This window comes from Oncorhynchus nerka, linkage group LG28 (assembly GCF_034236695.1).
Source record: "Oncorhynchus nerka isolate Pitt River linkage group LG28, Oner_Uvic_2.0, whole genome shotgun sequence".
Lineage (NCBI taxonomy): Eukaryota > Metazoa > Chordata > Actinopteri > Salmoniformes > Salmonidae > Oncorhynchus > Oncorhynchus nerka.
The window spans coordinates 80,870,595-80,890,133 of NC_088423.1; the positions used below are offsets into that span (position 1 = coordinate 80,870,595).

Consider the following 19,539-nt stretch of genomic DNA (forward strand, 5'->3'; position numbering starts at 1 on the left):
TGACTTGTGAAGTTTTTTTGTCATGGAATTTGGTAAAACTACCTAATGTCTTGAATTGTAAATTTAGTAGGTTGGTAATGTTATGGACTTAGCTACATAACAGTCGTGAACGCTGCATTACTGATACAGTATGTGTGGCTGTGCTGCAGGACCCGAAGTAATCGTGTTATTATAGGAGGGGCAAGTGTAGCGGGTTGGTTGCCCTTCAAAAGCCTCTCCTCTCGCACCTTACGGTCTCACTCAACCAGGGTAGTTGAGCTGAAAGGACCGCGCCCAGCACCTCTCGACACCATGGGACTCACACACGACCCAACCTTCCAGAAACTGGAGAAATGGTACCATGAACATGCTCTGCACCTCAACATGAGGAAGATGTTTGAGGAAGACAAGGAGAGATTCCACAAATTCAGGTATCTTTATGGTTGACTTTAGTATTCATTAGTATTAATTTGTTGAAGATACACACAGTATCCTTATTCTAAAAAAACATAACATCACCAGTGTAACATGTGATTTCAATTAAAATTCTGTCCATTAGAAAATGTTGTCTTCACTTCAGGCTACCTTTAGACAAAGCCCATAATATGTCATCATGAACAGATGCTACTGCCAATAAAAAAACAACTGTACAATTTGAGATCTTCGCTATTGCATCAGTGACATAATTCATTCAGGTGCAACTGTCTCCTTCCCCAAAATATGAAGTAGTGCCTTTTATCAGAGTAGCTTATGGGCTTCCACACCATAAAAAATGCACAGCACTTCTGTCTGAACTCTCTTCATGTACTGCTAGTTGTGTGCTGGTGTGTTGTCTGATGTCTGTCTGTATTGCTATCTGTATTGTAATAACCCTAACCTTCTTAAGTGCATTACAAGCACTTCCACATACACAAGCAAAGAGTATAATTGGGATACCCTGCTTGCCTTGGAATTATAAATAGGTGGGTTTCGATTGGGCTACCCCTCAAATTCATGACAAAATGCTTGTGGTGAAACAAAACAGATTTATATTTGTTTCATGGGAAATGGCTGTTTGATTTTGTAACTCGTGGGCAAAAGGTTATTGAGTTAATTGCCTAAATCCAGAAACAGAATTACATATAGAATCCCTCATTTAATAGGATCTCTGTGGCAACAGATCACTCACCCTGTCAAATGTTCTGTCTGAATAGCACAACGCTGAAGACAGATCATGGAGACATTCTGATTGATTACTCTAAGAATCTCATCACTGAGGATGTCATGAAGATGTTGGTCGAACTGGTAAATGGCTGCTTCTCTATCATAATGATTCAAATAACACAACAATTACAAATAGCCATACTGTATTTGGCATTTACCTACAGTCATTATAAAAACAGTCTTCTTCTGCTGTGCGTCCAGTAGCATATCAACCTTTCTGACATGGAAGGCCCATTTGCCCACCAATAGATGTATATATGTTTTCTCTAGGGCAAGTCGAGGGGGATTGAGGCCGCCAGGGACAAGATGTTCCATGGAGACAAGATCAACTTCACTGAGGTGCGTATCTGAGCTTTAGCCTGAGTGTGGTTTATTATCAATGTTATTATCATTGTGATAATGAATGGCCAAATGTAACACACCTGACACCTCAGAAATTGGTTTGAAACAAATAAATGGCACTAGATACATTTGCTGTAATTCGCATATCAGTGTGTGTGTCCTTACTGTATCTTCTCCTCCTGTTTGGTTAGGGCCGTGCTGTGCTCCACGTGGCTCTGAGGAACCGCTCCAACCATCCCATCATGGTTGACGGACATGATGTGATGCCTGAGGTCAACAAAGTCCTGGAGAAGATGAAGGGCTTCTGCCACGTGAGTGGGAGCTGACCCAAGGGTCTCAATTTCGTAGCAATCCCCCAAATCTCTTAGTGAGACCGTTTTTATTTCCAATTTGAATAGTTACAGGACCGTTTATACATAGAATTGCTAGCTATCTCCCTGTGGCATTCAAGGCATAACAAATTAAATTTGACTGAATTGTGTAGGCACTTTATTCAATGGTCTACACGTTTGTGTCTGGTGTAGAAAGTTCGCAGTGGTGAGTGGAAGGGCTGGACTGGAAAGTCCATCACAGACGTTGTCAACGTCGGCATTGGTGGATCTGACCTGGTAAGTAAAATTATTGCATATCATTTGTTAAATTGTCAATATTTTATTTATTTATTTAACCTTTATTTACCTAGGCAATATGATGTTTCACTATTAGGTGTGTAAGCTACCTCTGCCATCACTGTGTATTTGTTGTCTTCTTTGCCAGGGTCCTCTAATGGTGACTGAGGCTCTGAAGAACTACTCCAAAGGAGGTCCCCGTGTGCATTTTGTCTCCAACATTGACGGCACACACATCGCCAAAACCCTGGCTGAGCTCAATGCTGAGACCACCCTGTTCATCGTGGCCTCCAAGGTGCCCGCTTTTGGTTTTCTTTACCGTACCAGTGCATTCAATGGTTTTATTGTTTTGTCTGAACACTTGAGAGAAAGATATTCGTCTTCAAAATTGGACTAAAAAATTGACAAGAAAGACAAACAAAAAGTAATTGACAAAGAGCAAATAAACTCTACAGCTGATAATATGGAAAACTCATAAAGTTCCACTCAGCTATAGCAGCAACAGTTGTTTGATACAATGGATGTTTCCATTGAAACAAAGGGATCAGTTGGTGCTGCATGCCATGTTGCACCTTCTCTCCTATGCCTCTGCCTCTGTAGAGTGGTAGCCAAAATTATGTCTGAATGGCTTTCCTATTGTCACCCAGCCCTGAGACTGGGTGGAGAGATTAGCATGAACTGCTAGTGGTTTAGTACTGTACACAGTAGCCTAAACACACATTTGAAATGGAATGTCTTTGGTGTTACTGTAGTGATCTAACTGTCCCTTTTCAGACTTTCACCACCCAAGAGACCATCACCAACGCAGAGTCTGCCAAGGAATGGTTCATTGAGCACGCTAAAGATGTGGGTAGCCTTTTTACCTTTAGAAAAATACAGGGAAAGAGGTTGAATTCTATGACTGAAGATGAATGCAAAGTGTGTTAAATTAAACATGGTCTTCTTTACAGAAATCTGCTGTTGCCAAGCACTTTGTGGCGCTCTCCACTGCCGGCGTAAGTTCTTATTTTTGCAACACACCATCACCATAAATGCAGTGATATGCTCTGCATGTGTTTCTGTAAAATAAAATAACATTCTAATTTGGTTCTTTCTTTCTCCTCTGCAGCCCTTAGTGAAGGCCTTTGGCATTGATCCTGACAACATGTTTGGCTTCTGGGATGTGAGTGCATGTTATCTGATGATGCAGAATGTCATGTGCATTGCATTGGGGGTAGTACAGTGCTCTTCCTGCAATGACAGGCTTTTGACGGGGGGACTTAGGAAACAGCTATAAATAGCGTAGACTTCTGACTGAAGTAGGTGCCTGGGCTCACAGGCTGGCAGCTGTGGGGTAATCAGAAGCCGCACTCTCCAGCTCTGCCCTCAAAGAGTATTATATTACTGGTAGCGACCTTCTCCCTTGGAGAGGTTACTGTAAAGGCTGGGTCACATCAAAGGTCAGAAAGCTACATTTAGTTACATTGTTGGTATTTAAAGGGTAACGGCTCTAACATGCCGTGCCCTTTCACGTCTGAGTAAAGATAGCTGCTTGCTCTCAGAAGTAATATGTATAAAAGGCAGCGGTGTGTATTCATGGATGCCAAGGGAAGCCAGGTTTCCCCAAAATGGACCAAGAAAGAAATATTTTTGGTCTATTCTATGTTTCATAAATGTCCTTGAATTTGCAAGAGGCTGATTGCGTGTTACCGGAGAAAGCGTCCGAGCGAACGAAACAGCGCCCCTCTGTCAAATCAAATCAAATTGTATTGGTCACATACACATGGTTAGCAGATGTTAATGCGAGTGTAGAGAAATGCTTGTCTTCTAGTTCCAACCATACAGTAATATCTAACAAGTAATCTAACAATTTCACAACACCTACCTTATACACACAAGTGTAAAGGAATGAATATGTACATATGGATGAGCGATGACCAAACGGCATAGGCAAGATGCAGTAGATGGTATAGAGTACAGTATATACATATGAGATGAGTAATGTAGGGTATGTAAACATTATATAAAGTGCCATTGTTTAAAGTGACTAGTGATACATTTATTACATCCAATATTTAAATTATTGAAGTGGCTAGAGATTTGAGTCAGTATGTTAGCAGCAGCCACTCAATGTTAGTGATGGCTATTTAACAGTCTGATAGCCTTGAGATGGAAGCTTTTTTTTCAGTCTCTCGGTCCCAGCTTTGATGCACCTGTACTGACCTCGCCTTCTGGATGATAGCGGGGTGAACAGGCAGTGGCTCGGGTGGTTGTTGTGCAGACCGCACTACCCTCTGGAGAGCCTTGCGGTTGTGGGCGGAACAGTTGCCGTACCAGGCGGTGATACAGTCCGACAGGATGCTCTCGATTGTGCATCTGTAAAAGTTTGAGTGTTTGTGTGGGTGGACCATTTCAGTTTGTCTGTGATGTGTACGCCGAGGAACTTAAAACTTTCCACCTTCTCCACTACTGTCCTGTCGATGTGGATAGGGGGGTGCTCCCTCTGCTGTTTCCTGAAGTCCACGATCATCTCCTTTGTTTTGTTGACGTTGAGTGTGAGATTATTTTCCTGACACCACACTCCAAGGGCCCTCACCTCCTCCCTGTAGGCCGTCTTGTCGTTGTTGGTAATCAAGCCTACCACTGTAGTGTTGTCTGCAAACTTGATGAGTTGGAGGCGTACATGGCCACACAGTCACGGTACTTGTAGCGTATATCTGATGCTGTCTGGTCAGAAAGAGTATGACATTTTTTCCGCCTGTAGCATTGAATGCAAGGGAAGCCAGCGAGCATTTGGCCTCCCTTGATAGAAAAATAAATAAAATAATAGCCAATCAGCATTGAGCAAAACTGAGTGAGCTCAGCTGTGAATTGTCCTGGCGCACCAAATAAAGTGTCAAGGGAAGCCAGTTTGGATTTGGCTTCAGACCAATCACATCATAAGCCAAACATCATTATTGACAGAAAAAAAATTGAATTGTGGCATCTCGTTGTGCTGTTGTCCTCTGGTGGCTAGCTAGTTAGGTAAAATCATCCCTTTCGTAAATTAGCCATCGATGGAGATAGGGATTTGGACTCGTGGTTTTACTTAATTTTCCATACTGGTCAATGATTATAACGGCGATTCTGACCCAACCATAAATTCATACATTGTGCCCCTGGCCTGAGGGGATGGAAGTTCAACATGTAGCCAAATGTAGTAAGGTAATGTTAACTAGCAGGCCTGCATATCGTTGCCCATGAAATGCAGTTAAGCTAGCGAGCAAGTATTTTAGCTAGGTAGCCTAGGACAAGAAAAACTAAAAGCGTGTACTGTCATAGACCATTTAGGCAACATAAAAGAGGATGACATTGGCGTTTCTCTACAAGTGGGGTGAGTCAACATGTTTTTTATACTTGCACACAAACACACGTGTATATATATATATATACATATACAGTGGGGCAAAAAAGTATTTAGTCAGCCACCAATTGTGCAAGTTCTCCCACTTAAAAAGATGAGAGAGGACTGTAATTTTCATCATAGGTACACTTCAACTATGAGAGACAAAATGAAGAAATGAAGAAAAAAAATCCAGAAAATCACATTGTAGGATTTTTTATTAATTCATTTGCAAATTATGGTGGAAAATAAGTATTTGGTGACCTACAAACAAGCAAGATTTCTGGCTCTCACAGACCTGTAACTTCTTCTTTAAGAGGCTCCTCTGTCCTCCACTCGTTACCTGTATTAATGGCACCTGTTTGAACTTGTTATCAGTATAAAAGACACCTGTCCACAACCTCAAACAGTCACACTCCAAACTCCACTATGGCCAAGACCAAAGAGCTGTCAAAGGACACCAGAAACACAATTGTAGACCTGCACCAGGCTGGGAAGACTGAATCTGCAATAGGTAAGCAGCTTGGTTTGAAGAAATCATCTGTGGGAGCAATTATTAGGAAATGGAAGACATACAAGACCACTGATAATCTCCCTCGATCTGGGGCTCCACGCAAGATCTCACCCCGTGGGGTCAAAATGATCACAAGAACGGTGAGCAAAAATCCCAGAACCACCTGGGGGGGACCTAGTGAATGACCTGCAGAGAGCTGTGACCAAAGTAACAAAGCCTACCATCAGTAACACACTATGCCGCCAGTGACTCAAATCCTGCAGTGCCAGACGTGTCCCCCTGCTTAAGCCAGTACACGTCCAGGCCCGTCTGAAGTTTGCTAGAGAGCATTTGGATGATCCAGAAGAAGATTGGGAGAATGTCATATGGTCAGATGAAACCAAAATATTACTTTTTGGTAAAAACTCAACTCGTCGTGTTTGGAGGACAAAGAATGCTGAGTTGCATCCAAAGGACACCATACCTACTGTGAAGCATGGGGGTGGAAACATCATGCTTTGGGGCTGTTTTTCTGCAAAGGGACCAGGACGACTGATCCGTTTAAAGGAAATAATGAATGGGGCCATGTATCTTGAGATTTTGAGTGAAAACCTCCTTCCTTCAGCAAGGGCATTGAAGATGAAACGTGGCTGGGTCTTTCAGCATGACAATGATCCCAAACACACCGCCCGGGCAACGAAGGAGTGGCTTCGTAAGAAGCATTTCAAGGTCCTGGAGTGGCCTAGCCAGTCTCCAAAGATGTTCTATGGGGTTGAGATCTGGAGGGAGTTGAAAGTCCGTGTTGCCCAGCAACAGCTCCAAAACATCACTGCTCTAGAGGAGATCTGCATGGAGGAATGGGCCAAAATACCAGCAACAGTGTGTGAAAACCTTGTGAAGACTTACAGAAAACGTTTGACCTCTGTCATTGCCAACAAAGGGTATATAACAAAGTATTGAGATAAACTTTTGTTATTGACCAAATACTTATTTTCCACCATAATTTGCAAATAAATTCATTAAAAATCCTACAATGTGATTTTCTGGATTTTTTTTCTTCTCATTTTGTCTGTCATAGTTGAACTGTACCTATGATGAAAATTACAGGCCTCTCATCTTTTTAAGTGGGAGAACTTACACAATTGGTGGCTGACTAAATACTTTTTTGCCCCACTGTATATATATAGTAGAAGTTTACAAACACTTAGTTTGGAGTCATTAAAACTCGTTTTTCAACCACTGCACAAATTTCTTGTTAACAAACTATAGTTTTGGCAAGTTAGTTAGGACATCTACTTTGTGCATGACACAAGTATTTTTTCCAAGAATTGTTAAAACAGATTATTTAACATATAATTCACTGTATCACAATTCCAGTGGGTCAGAAGTTTCCATACACGAAGTTGACTGTGCCTTTAAACAGCTTGGAAAATTCCAGAAAATGATGTTATGGCTTTAGAAGCTTCTGATAGGCTAATTGACATAATTTGAGTCAATTGGAGGTGTACCTGTGGAAAATCAAAAGAAATCAGCCAAGACCTCAGAAAAAAATTGTAGACCTCCACAAGTCTGGTTCATCCTTGGGAGCAATTTCCAGATGCCTGAAGGTACCACGTTCATCTGTACAAACAATTGTACGTAAGTATAAACACCATGGGACCACGCAGCTGTCATACCGCTCAGGAAGGATATGCGCTCCTAGAGATTAATGTACTTTGGTGCGAAAAGTTCAAATCAATCCCAGAACAACAGCAAAGGACCTTGTGAAGATTCTGGAGGAAACCGGTACAAAAGTATCTATATCCACAGTAAAACGAGTCCTATATCGACATAACCTGAAAGGCCGCTCAGCAAGGAAGAAGCCACTACTCCAAAACCGCCATAAAAAAGCCAGACTATGGTTTGCAATTGCACATGGGGACAAAGATTGTATTTTTTGGAGTAATGTCCTCTGGTCTGATGAAACAAAAATAGAACTGTTTGGCCATAATGACCATTGTTATGTTTGGAGGAAAAGGGGAGGCTTGCAAGCTGAAGAACACCATCCCAACCGGGAAGCACGGGGGTGGCAGCATCATGTTGTGGGGGTGCTTTGCTGCAGGAGGGACTGGTGCACTTCACAAAATAGATGGCATCATGAGGTAGGAAAAATGATGTGGAACTATTGAAGCAACATCTCAAGACATCAGTCAGGAAGTTAAAGCTTGGGTTTTCCAAATGGACAATGACCCCAGGCTTACTTCCAAAAATGTGGCAAAATGGCTTCAGGACAACAAAGTCAAGGTATTGGAGTGGCCATCACAAAGCCCTGACCTCAATCCTATAGAAAATATGTGGGCAGAACTGAAAAAGGGTGTGTGAGCAAGGAGGCCTGCAAACCTGACTCAGTTACACCAGCTCTGTCAGGAGGAATGGGCCAGAATTCACCCAACTTATTGTGGGAAGCTTGTGAAAGGCTACCTGAAACGTTTGACCCAAGTTAAATCATTTAAAGACAATGCTACAAAATACCAATTGAGTGTATGTAAACATCTGACCCACTGGGAATGTGATGAAAAAAATAAAAGCTGAAATTAATAATTCTCTCTACTATTATTCAGACATTTCACATTCTTAAAATAAAGTGATGATCCTAACTGACCTAAAACAGGGATTTTTACTAGGATTAAATGTCAGGAATTGTGAAAAACTGAGTTTAAATGTATTTGGCTAAGGTGTATGTAAACTTCTGACTTCATCTCTGTATATTCAGTATATTTGAAGTATTTGATACACTGCTGATTTTGCAGGTTTTCCAACTTACAAAGCATGTAGAGGTCTGCAATTTTTTTTATCATAGGTACACTTCAACTGTGAGAGACGGAATCTAAAACAAAAATCCAGAAAATCACATTGTATGATTTTTAAGTAATTCATTTGCATTTTATTGCATGACATAAGTATTTGATCACCTGCCAACCAGTAAGAATTCAGGCTCTCCCAGACCTGTTAGTTTTTCTTTAAGAAGCCCTCCTGTTCTCCACTCATTACCTGTCTTAACTGCACCTCTTTGAACTCATTACCTGTATAGAAGACACCTGTCCACACACTCAATAAAACAGACTCCAACCTCTCCACAATGGCCAAGACCAGTGAGCTTTGTAAGGACATTTGTAGACCTGCACAAGGCTGGGATGGGCTACAAGACAATAGGCAAGCAGCTTGGTGGTAAGGCAACAACTGTTGGCGCAATTATTAGAAAATGGAAGAAGTTCAAGATGACAGTCAATCACCCTCGGTCTGGGGCCCCATGCAAGATCTCACCTCGTGGGGCATCAATGACCATGAGGAAGGTGAGGGATCATCCCAGAACTACACCGCAGGACCTGGTCAATGACCTGAAGAGAGCTGAGACCACAGTCTCAAAGAAAACCATTAGTAACACACTACGCCGTCATGGATTAAAATCCTGCAGCGCACGCAAGGTCCCCCTGCTCAAGCCAGCGCATGTCCAGGCCCGTCTGAAGTTTGCCAATCACCATCTGGATGATCCAGAGCAGAGGAGAAATGGGAGAAGGTCATCTGGTCTGATGAGACAAAAATAGAGCTTTTTGGTCTAAACTCCACTCGCCGTGTTTGGAGGAAGACGCAGGATGAGTATAACCCCAAGAACACCATCCCAACCGTGAAGCATGGAGGTGGAAACATAATTCTTTGGGGATGCTTTTCTGCAAAGGGGACAGGACGACTGCACCGTATTGAGGTGAGGATGGATGGGGCCATGTATTGCGAGATCTTGGCCAACAACCTCCTTCCCTCAGTAAGAGCATTGAAGATGGGTCGGGATGGGTCTTCCAGCCTGACAATGATCCGAAACACACAGCCAGGGCAACTAAGGGGTGGCTCCGTAAGAAGCATCTCAAGGTCCTGGAGTGGCCTAGCCAGTCTCCAGACCTGAACCCAATAGAAAATCTTTGGAGGTAGCTGAAAGTCCGTATTGCCCAGCGACAGCCCCGAAACCTGAAGGATCTGGAGAAGGTCTGTATGGAGGAGTGGGCCAAAATACCTGCTGCAGTGTGTGCAAACCTGGTCAAGAACTACAGGAAACGCATGATCTCTGTAATTGCAAACAGAAGTTTCTGTACCAAATATTAAGTTCTGCTTTTCTGATGTATCAAATACTTATGTCATGCAATACAATGCTAATTAATTACTTAAAACCATACAATGTGATTTGTCCCCACTGTATATATATATGTACATGTGTGTGTATACATATAGGCTACCCTGGGGTGGCAAGGTAGCCTAGTGGTTAGAGCGTTGGACTAGTAACCAAAAGGTTCAAGTTCAAATCCTCGAGCTGACAAGGTACAAATCTGTCGTTCTACCCCCTGTCGTTCTACCCACTGTTCCTAGGCCGTCATTGAAAATAAGAATTTGTTCTTAACTGACTTGCCTATTTAAATAAAGGTAAAATAAAAAAATATTTTAAAAACACAGAGAGAAATCATATTTAGCTAACGTTGATTGGACTAAATGGTTTGTGGTATCTTTTAGATGTCACTGTATTATACTAAGAATAGGTGATTAGATGATGTTGAAATGGTGCTGGAATAGTGGAGGCAGCTCCTGTTTTCTTTACGACTTGCAGTAACTCTGTGTTCTAAATCAATAGTTGTTTTGTCGTCCAAAAATACAATATGTTCTGTGGACTTCACCGGACAGATGTTTCTCTTTTTGGTTTTGTAATGAAGCAAATGTGTGGTTGAATTTATTCTGCCACTGTGTCTTCTTATTGCCTTAGGCCTATATAGTGTATCATGGTGTCATAGCGTATGAACTAACAGATTATAGAGCAAACAATGCAATTATCACAACACTTGGGTTGTAATATGGCTTTTTTTCTGGATTGGCTTCCCCGGGGATTTTACCCACGCACCACTACTGATAAAAGGTGGCATTCGCATTGAAAATAATTATGAGAAGTGAGAATATTTAGAAGTTGGTGTCTGCCTTTTCATATATATATAGGCCTACCTAGCTATTTATTACTTATTACACACGGTTTATTATATTATTACCCAAATGAAGTGCTGTGTAATATGAGGGATTCATTCTCTGCAGTGGGCTGAAATGTGTCACCACAGATAAATAAGGGTTAATGGTAAGGAATTTCAAGACAATGGTATGGAATTTTTAGAGGCAGGGGGCCTCTTTCTTGGGCAAGCTGTAGGGCCAAGTGAGATTGGGCACAGTTCCCCGTCTCTGTGTCACTTTCGATTACGTAAGCTGCAGAGTGCTCTGAGGTTTATAAATCTTTTCCGGACACCACCAGACACCAATGAATATAAAATACATAGACCAGAATGCACAGCACTGACATAGTAATTTGAGTAAGAGTCATGTTTCTCAGGTACATAACATTGGTGTTAGGGTCATTACATTTTGGAGGGAAAGAATACATGTTGCATATTCAAAGTTGTACTGTGAAAATGATTAAGCTCAAGAAATGTTTGTTGATATTGTGCACATTTCTAACCAGATTGTTGCTGTGTTTTAGTGGGTTGGTGGACGTTATTCCCTGTGGTCTTGTATTGGATTGTCCATTGCTCTGCACATCGGTATGTACATTATGTTGTAGGTTTATTCTCCCGGCTTAGATATTCTAATGCTTTGATCAGCTGCCTGTACTCTACCTGAGTAGAATAACCTTTGTAATCAGTTAAAAGGAGATATTTGAAGAATAACTCAACGTCTCTGGTCTTTTCTTTCTACCTAGGCTATGACAACTTTGAGAAGCTTCTAGAAGGGGCTCACTGGATGGTAAGTACAGCCAATTCTTCTCACTGTCCAAAAACTTGGAAACTTTTCTATTGGTCAGATGAATATGTGTGAGTTGACCCCCTGTTGTTTCTGTAGGACAACCATTTCAAAACAGCCCCTGTGGAGAAGAACGCTCCCATGCTCCTGGCTCTGCTGGGTGTCTGGTACATCAACTTCTTCCAGGCCGAGACCCATGCCATGCTGCCTTATGACCAGTACATGCACCGATTCGCTGCCTACTTCCAGCAGGTCCGTCAGTCACTACCAGGGTTAAGAGACTTTACTAGGGTTAAGAGTCACTACCACAGTTAAGACATGACTGAGTGTAACATAAGTAAACAGCCAAAGCAAAACACAGTGAAGAATGTGTCAGTCTGTGGCAATTTACTATAAAATCTATACACCCTTGGTTCTCTCCAGACCTGACTGCCCTTGACCAGCACAAAAACATCCTGTGGCGTTCTGCATTAGCATCGAATAGCCCCGATGATATGCAACTTTTCAAGCAAGTTAGGAACCAATATACACAGGCAGTTAGGAAAGCAAAGGCTAGCTTTTTCAATCAAAAAATTGCATCCTGTAGCATAGACTCAAAAAAGTTCTGGGGACACTGTAAAGTCCATGGAGAATAAGAGCACCTCCTCCCAGCTGCCCACTGCACTGAGGCTAGGAAACACTGTCACCACCGATAAATCCACTATAATTGAGAATTTCAATAAGCATTTATCTACGGCTGACCATGCTTTCAACCTGGCTACCACTACCCTGGTCAACTGCCTTGCACCCCCCACAGCAACTCGCCCAAGCCTCCCCCATTTATCCTTTACCCAAATCCCGATAGCTGATGTTCTGAAAGAGTTGCACAATTTGGACCCCTACAAGTCAGCCGGGCTAGACAATCTGGACCCTCTCTTTTTTAAATTATCTGCTGACATTGTTGCAACCCCTATTACTAGCCTGTTCTACCTCTCTTTCGTATCGTCTGATATTCCCAAAGATTGGAAAGCAGCCGCGGTCACCCCCCTCTTCAAAGGGGGAGACACTCTAGACCCAAACTGCTACAGACCTATATCTATCCTACCCCTAAGGTCTTCGAAAGCCAAGTTAACAAACAGATTACCAACCATTTTGAATCCAACTGTAGCATCTTCGCAATGCAATCTGGTTTCAGAGCTGGTCATGGGTGCACCTCAGCCACGCTCAAGGCCCTAAACGATATCATAACCGCCATCGATAAAAGACAATACTGTGCAGCCGTATTCATCGACCTGGCCAAGGCGTTCGACTCTGTCAATCACCACATTCTTATCGGCAGACTCAACAGCCTTGGTTTCTCAAATGATTGCCTCGCCTGGTTCACCAACTACTTCTCTGATAGAGTTCAGTGTGTCAAATCGGAGGGCCTGTTGTCCGGACCTCTGGCAGTCTCTATGGGGGTGCCAAAGGGTTCAATTCTCTGGCTGACTCTCTTCTCTGTAAACATCAATAATGTCGCTCTTGCTGCTGATGATTCTCTGATCCACCTCTACGCAGACGACACCATTCTGTATACTTCTGGCCCTTTTTTGGACACTGTGTTAACTAACCTCCACACGAGCTTCAATGCCATACAACTCTCCTTCCGTGGCCTCCAACTGCTCTTAAATGCAAGTAAAACTAAATGCATGCTCTTCAACCGATCGCTGCCCGCACCTGCCTGCCCATCCAGCATCACTACTCTGGACGGTTCTGACTTAGAATATGTGGACAACTACAAATACCTAGGTGTCTGGTTAGATTGTAAACTCTCCTTCCAGACTCACATTAAGCATCTCCAATCCAAAAGTAAATCTAGAATCGGCTTCCTATTTCGCAACAAAGCCTCCTTCACTCATGCTGCCAAACATACCCTCGTAAAACTGACTATCCTGCTGATCCTTGACTTTGGCGATGTCATTTACAAAATAGCCTCGAACACTCTACTCAGCAAATTTGACGCAGTCGATCACAGTGCCATCCGTTTTGTCACCAAAGCCCCATATACTACCCACCACTGCGACCTGTACGCTCTCGTTGGCTGGCCCTCGCTTCATACTCGTTGCCAGGTCGCAGTTGTAAATGAGAACTTGTTCTCAACTAGCCTACCTGGTTAAATAAAGGTAAAATTAAAAATTAAATAAATAAAACACCCACTCCTTGCCCTGAAGGTAGGATGTGGTCGTATATTGTCAGATTTGTATTTATCAAATGGAAATGTGTTTTACTGTGCATACCAAGTCAAGGTTAAATAGCCTGATAATGTTGTTTTAGTATTAGTTTAAATTTAAGTGAAACAGAACACTGAAGATGTTAAATTCATGTGATGTCTATAGGGTGACATGGAGTCCAATGGAAAGTACATCACTATTCATGGCAAACGTGTCAACTACCATACTGGCCCCATCGTATGGGGAGAGCCTGGCACCAACGGACAGCACGCCTTCTACCAGCTCATTCACCAAGGTACTGCCTCCTTAAAGGAACTGTCCAGTTAAAATCTGACTTTTAAAAGTTCATATTCTCTTAACTCATACCCAAATAATGTTGCTGACTGGTCCATAAGCTCTTCAACATATTGATTAATGGTCAGCTGAAATGGATGAGTATGTATGTTATGGAAGAGTAATATGTTATATTAGTCACAGATGCAGTGTGTCCTCCACAGGAACTCGCATGGTCCCCGCTGACTTCCTCATCCCTGCCCAGACACAGCACCCCATCAGGGAAAGTAAGCACCATAAGGTAGGCTACCCCTACAGGACACATCTTCCAGCACTACCAACCCACTGGGAACAAACTGGTTAAATCAACATTGTTTCAATGTAATTTGTCAACGTATTGTGACATGTAATCTATGTGTAAAATACATAGGATCTAAAATATGTTGAATTTGTACCATTTAAAACAATGTCAGATCTTCAAAAGAATAGGCTGGGCAGCTCCTCCTACTGGAGAATGTATCTATCTACAGCTAACCTTTGACCTCCCATCCAGGCTTTTAACCAAGCCCAGCACTGCTTAGCTATGATATTTGTTTCGGACAATTACCAATATGCTATTGTGAGAATGATTGTTGAGAGATCTCCACTTAAAAATGAATGAGATTCACTGTTGCTGTCAAGTCATTCCAAAGGGAAGGTTTAACAGAGCAAATTAAATGTGACCATACTTTACCACTCATATATCATCAATGATACTATTTAGGACTATATAGCATTTTCAAAATATTAAACAGCTATTGTTTTAATTCAACCCAGAATTCAACTAAAAATAGACCATACAATAGGCATTGGGTTTCAAGCTGTGGTTGATTTCAAATGTAATGATATTTAGTGATATTGAATTGTGTTTGGTTTTCAATGTTTCCAACATTTGAAGATGTATATTCTGCTTGGACAGTTCCATCTGTGCCGTTGACTTTGTCTGGCTTATTTACAAATTAATAATTGATATGTTGGATTCCTGTCTCCATCTCAACCAAAAATTGAAGTTAAAGAATAGTACTAAATCAAATCAAACTTTATTTCAAGTGCATTTGAAATTTGATTTAAAAAAATTTAATCCCATTAATTAATTTAGATTTTTGGTTGAGATGGAGATGTAATCCAGCATATCCAGCATATCAATTATTAATTTGTAGACAAACATATCAATTATTATTATCCAGCATATCAATTATTAATTTGTAGACAAACTAAAATGAACCCCAGACTAAGTCAGTGGCACAGATGGAACTATCCACAATGAAGATAAGTCTCCTTCAAATGTTGATATTTGGTTGCGTTGACAACCAAACACAATTCAATATCACTTTTGACATACAATAAATACTGTAGCCTATTATTAACTTGTTGGATTCACGTCTCCAACTCAGCCAAAACGTTAAAGAATGGGATTTAGCCCGTGGCTCAGATGGAGCTATCCAAGCAGTAGATACATCTCCTTTAAATGTTGAAATTTGGTTGCATTGTCAAGCAAACAAAATTCAGCACTACTTTTGTAATATAGTAAATAGCCTAAAGTTAAGGCTTTCTTACAAACTAATGTAACGTTCAACCTTAAAATTAGTAACACATCCATGGCCATATTATGAAATTACTGTAACCATCCATACATTTCTTATTTCTGTATGTAATCATATAAAACATGCATGTTGCTGTAATAATCTGTATAGAATCTCAAACCACATTGATCTCTTGCACCATGTACTTTTAAAAAGTCTCAACTTCAATCCAGGCCATTTAGTTCAGCTATTAGATGAAGCACAGTAATAACCCAATCTGTTGTATAAATAAACAAAATATCTGTCAGTGTATTCCCACCTGAACTTTGCTGTGCTTTTAAATGGTTGAAAGCGCAATGACAGACATTTGGGTGACAACTAAACCAAAAATCAGACATGGTTTTTCCATTGGAATTTGGTTATGCTTTTATACAGATGGTTGAAAGCATAGTGATAACACTTTGGAAATTCAACAAACTTCTGGCTGTCTTTTTGAGTGGGTGAATATAGGTTGTAATCCAATTAATCAACCATCTCAACCGAATATTACCCAATTATCCACATTGAAATGACGTGGTGTCAGTGGGAATGATCTGGGAGTAAATACCTTCCCATTCAGTGACTGAACTAATCATTCAGTTATTCAAGTGATGCCTACTTTTAGTGTCTATCTGTCAAAAGAGCCTATGCAGTGTTCATGCTGTGTGATACTAGGGATAATGCACAGGGATAATGTCATAATGGGATAATGCCTTACCTGTTGTATCCTCTGTGTCTGTAGATCCTGATGGCCAACTTCCTGGCCCAGACTGAGGCTCTGATGAAAGGAAAGACCACAGAGGAGGCTAAGAAGGAACTGGAGGCCGGCGGCCTGACAGGAGAGGCCCTGGAAACCATTCTGCCACACAAAGTTAGTGAGAGCAGATCCCTCATGGCGCAAGTCCACTGCAGCCCCAGTCCGGCTGGGCTTAAACCCTGTTGTTATACTGGGGAGATTGTGTGTCTATTGCTAGGGCAGACACTGTCGCTCTGATAGAGATGTGCGTCCTCTTAGTGGACAAAATAAGTTTTGCATCAGGATGGAAGAAGCTTCAAACAGGGTGCAACACTGTATAATTACAAGTATGCAACAACTGTCTTACAACAGGTTGTGTGGTTCTAAAATTTCCTCTTGTTCTGCTGTAAGGTATTCCAAGGAAACAAGCCAACCAACTCTATTGTCTTCAAGAAGCTGAACCCATTCACACTGGGAGCACTTATTGGTAAGAGCTGAATATGGACCTGTGAACCAACAACCGATGATATTTGAAATATTGATCAAAATAATGTATTTACTTGTTATGCTCCCAGTAACAATGTATGGTGTTGTTTGTTTCACAGCCATGTATGAACACAAGATCTTTGTCCAGGGTGTTATGTGGGAGATCAACAGTTTTGACCAGTGGGGGTAAGTGTGACTATTTGAAACCAAGCTCCTCTATAATGTGTAATCTATGACAGATTATAAACAGAGCCTTTATCCTATGAAATCGTATGAACAAATGTTTAATTGACATTCTATTCTGTCCACTCTGGTCAGAAGTTTACATACACTGAGTTGACTGTGCCTTTAAACAGCTTGGAAAATTACAGAAAATGATGTCATGAATTTAGAAGCTTCTGATAGGATAATTGACATAATTTGAGTCAATTGGATAATAATTTGAGTCAACCTTTGGATGCATTTCAAGGCCTACCTTCAAACGCAGTGCCTCTTTGCTTGACATCATGGGAAAATAAAATGAAATCAGCCAAGACCTCAGAGAAAAAATTGTAGACCTTCACAAGTCTGGTTCATCCTTGGGAGCAATTTCCAAACGCCTGAAGGTACCACGTTCATCTGTACAAACAATAGTATAAACACCATGGGACCACACAGCCGTCATACCGCTCAGGAAGGAGACGTGTTCTGTTTCCTAGAGATGAACGTACGAAAAGTGCAAATCAATCCCAGAACAACAGCAAAGGACCTTGTGAAGATGCTGGAGGAAACAGGTACAAAAGTATCTATATCCACAGTAGAACGAGCCCTATATTGACATAACTTGAAAGGCTGCTCAGCAAGGAAGAAGACACTGCTCCAAAACCTGCCATAAAATAGCCAGACTATGGTTTGCAACTGCACATGGGGACAAAGATCGTACTTTTTGGAGAAATGTCCTCTGGTCTGATAAACAAAAATATAACTGTTTGGCCATAATGACCTTCGTTATGTTTGGAGGAAAAGGGGGAGGCTTGCAAGCCAAAGAACACCATCCCAACCGTGAAGCATGGGGGAGGCAGCATCATGTTGTGGGGTTGCTTTGCTGCAGGAGGGACTAGTGCACTTCACAAAATAGATGGCAGGAAAATTATGTGGATATATTGAAGCAGCATCTCAAGACATCAGTTAAAGCTTGGTTGCAAATGGGTCTTCCAAATGAACAATGATCCTAAGGATACTTCCAAAGTTGTGGCAAAATGGCTTAAGGACAACAAAGTCAAGTTATTGGAGTGGCCATCACAAAGACCTGACCTCAAGCCCATAAAAAATGTGTGGGCAGAACTGAAAAAGCGTGTGTGAGCAAGGAGACCTGCAAACCTGACTCAGTTACACCAGCTCTGTCAGGAGGAATGGGCCAGAATTCACCCAACTTATTGTGGGAAGCTTGTGAAAGGCTACCCAAAATGTTTGACCCAAGTTCAACAATTTAAAGACAATGCTACCAAATACTAATTGAGTCTATGTAAACGTCTGACCCACTGGGAATGGGATGAAAGAAATGAAAGATTAAATAAATAATTATCTCGATTATCATTCTGACATTTCATAATCTTAAAATAAATTGGTGATTCTAACTGACCTAAAACAGGGAATTTTTACTAGGATTAAATGTCAGGAATTGTGAAAAACTGAGTTTAAATGTATTTGGCTAAGGTGTATGTAAACACCCGACTTCAACTATCTCTCTATCTCAGAGTTGAGCTGGGTAAGGCTCTGTGTAAGAAGATCGAGCCTGAGCTGCATGGCTCCAGCGAGGTCCACTCTCACGACTCCTCCACCAACGGGCTCATTAACTTTATCAAGAAGAACCACGCCTAACCTGCCACCACCTACCTCATCCATCCTCCCTGTCCTGCGCCCCTGCTGATGGGGGGGTGTCTGGGTTGTAGTGAAGGTAGACTGCAGCATCAGTCACCACGCAGAGGAGTATAAGCACTTTCTATGTTTTTAATCATCTGTCTGTGTCTTGTTTGTTTGTTGTGTCATCGGACTGTATTTTATGTACTGTTGTATGTTTAAGCAATAAGGACCGAGGAGGTGTGGTATATGGCCAATATACCACGGCTAAGGACCCTTCTTATGCAAGACGCAATGCGGAGTGCCTGAACACAGCCCTTAGTCGTGGTATATTGGCCATATACCACAAACCCCTGAGGTCCCTTATTGCTATTATAAACTGGTTACCAACATAATTAGAAGGGTAAAAATAAATGTTTTGTCATACCCGTGGTGTACGGTCTGATACACCATGGCTGTCAGCCAATCAGCATTCAGGGTTTGAACCACCCAGTTTATAATTATGGGTTTACCACTGTAAAGGGGAACGCTACTGTAGAGTGAGCCTGTGGAGGGGAGTGTAAACTACATCCCAGACTATCCCACTCCACTGATGGGGAGTAAGGCTTTTAATAAACATATTTACACCAA

The 19,539-nt window shown here is 41.7% G+C and overlaps 1 protein-coding gene across 1 annotated transcript; it reads left to right on the plus strand.

Annotated features, from left to right (window-relative positions):
* The first annotated feature begins 198 nt into the window (after window positions 1-198).
* Window positions 199-19,539, plus strand: gpib (glucose-6-phosphate isomerase b). The gene is made up of 18 exons (XM_029641743.2): window positions 199-410; window positions 1,173-1,263; window positions 1,453-1,521; window positions 1,716-1,835; window positions 2,049-2,132; window positions 2,281-2,427; window positions 2,907-2,978; window positions 3,083-3,127; window positions 3,241-3,294; window positions 11,526-11,586; window positions 11,745-11,788; window positions 11,885-12,037; window positions 14,140-14,269; window positions 14,472-14,548; window positions 16,591-16,719; window positions 16,996-17,071; window positions 17,190-17,256; window positions 18,807-19,539. The coding sequence occupies exons 1-18, from the start codon at window positions 292-294 to the stop codon at window positions 18,928-18,930; spliced, it is 1,662 nt and encodes a 553-aa protein (XP_029497603.1). The 5' UTR covers window positions 199-291; the 3' UTR covers window positions 18,931-19,539.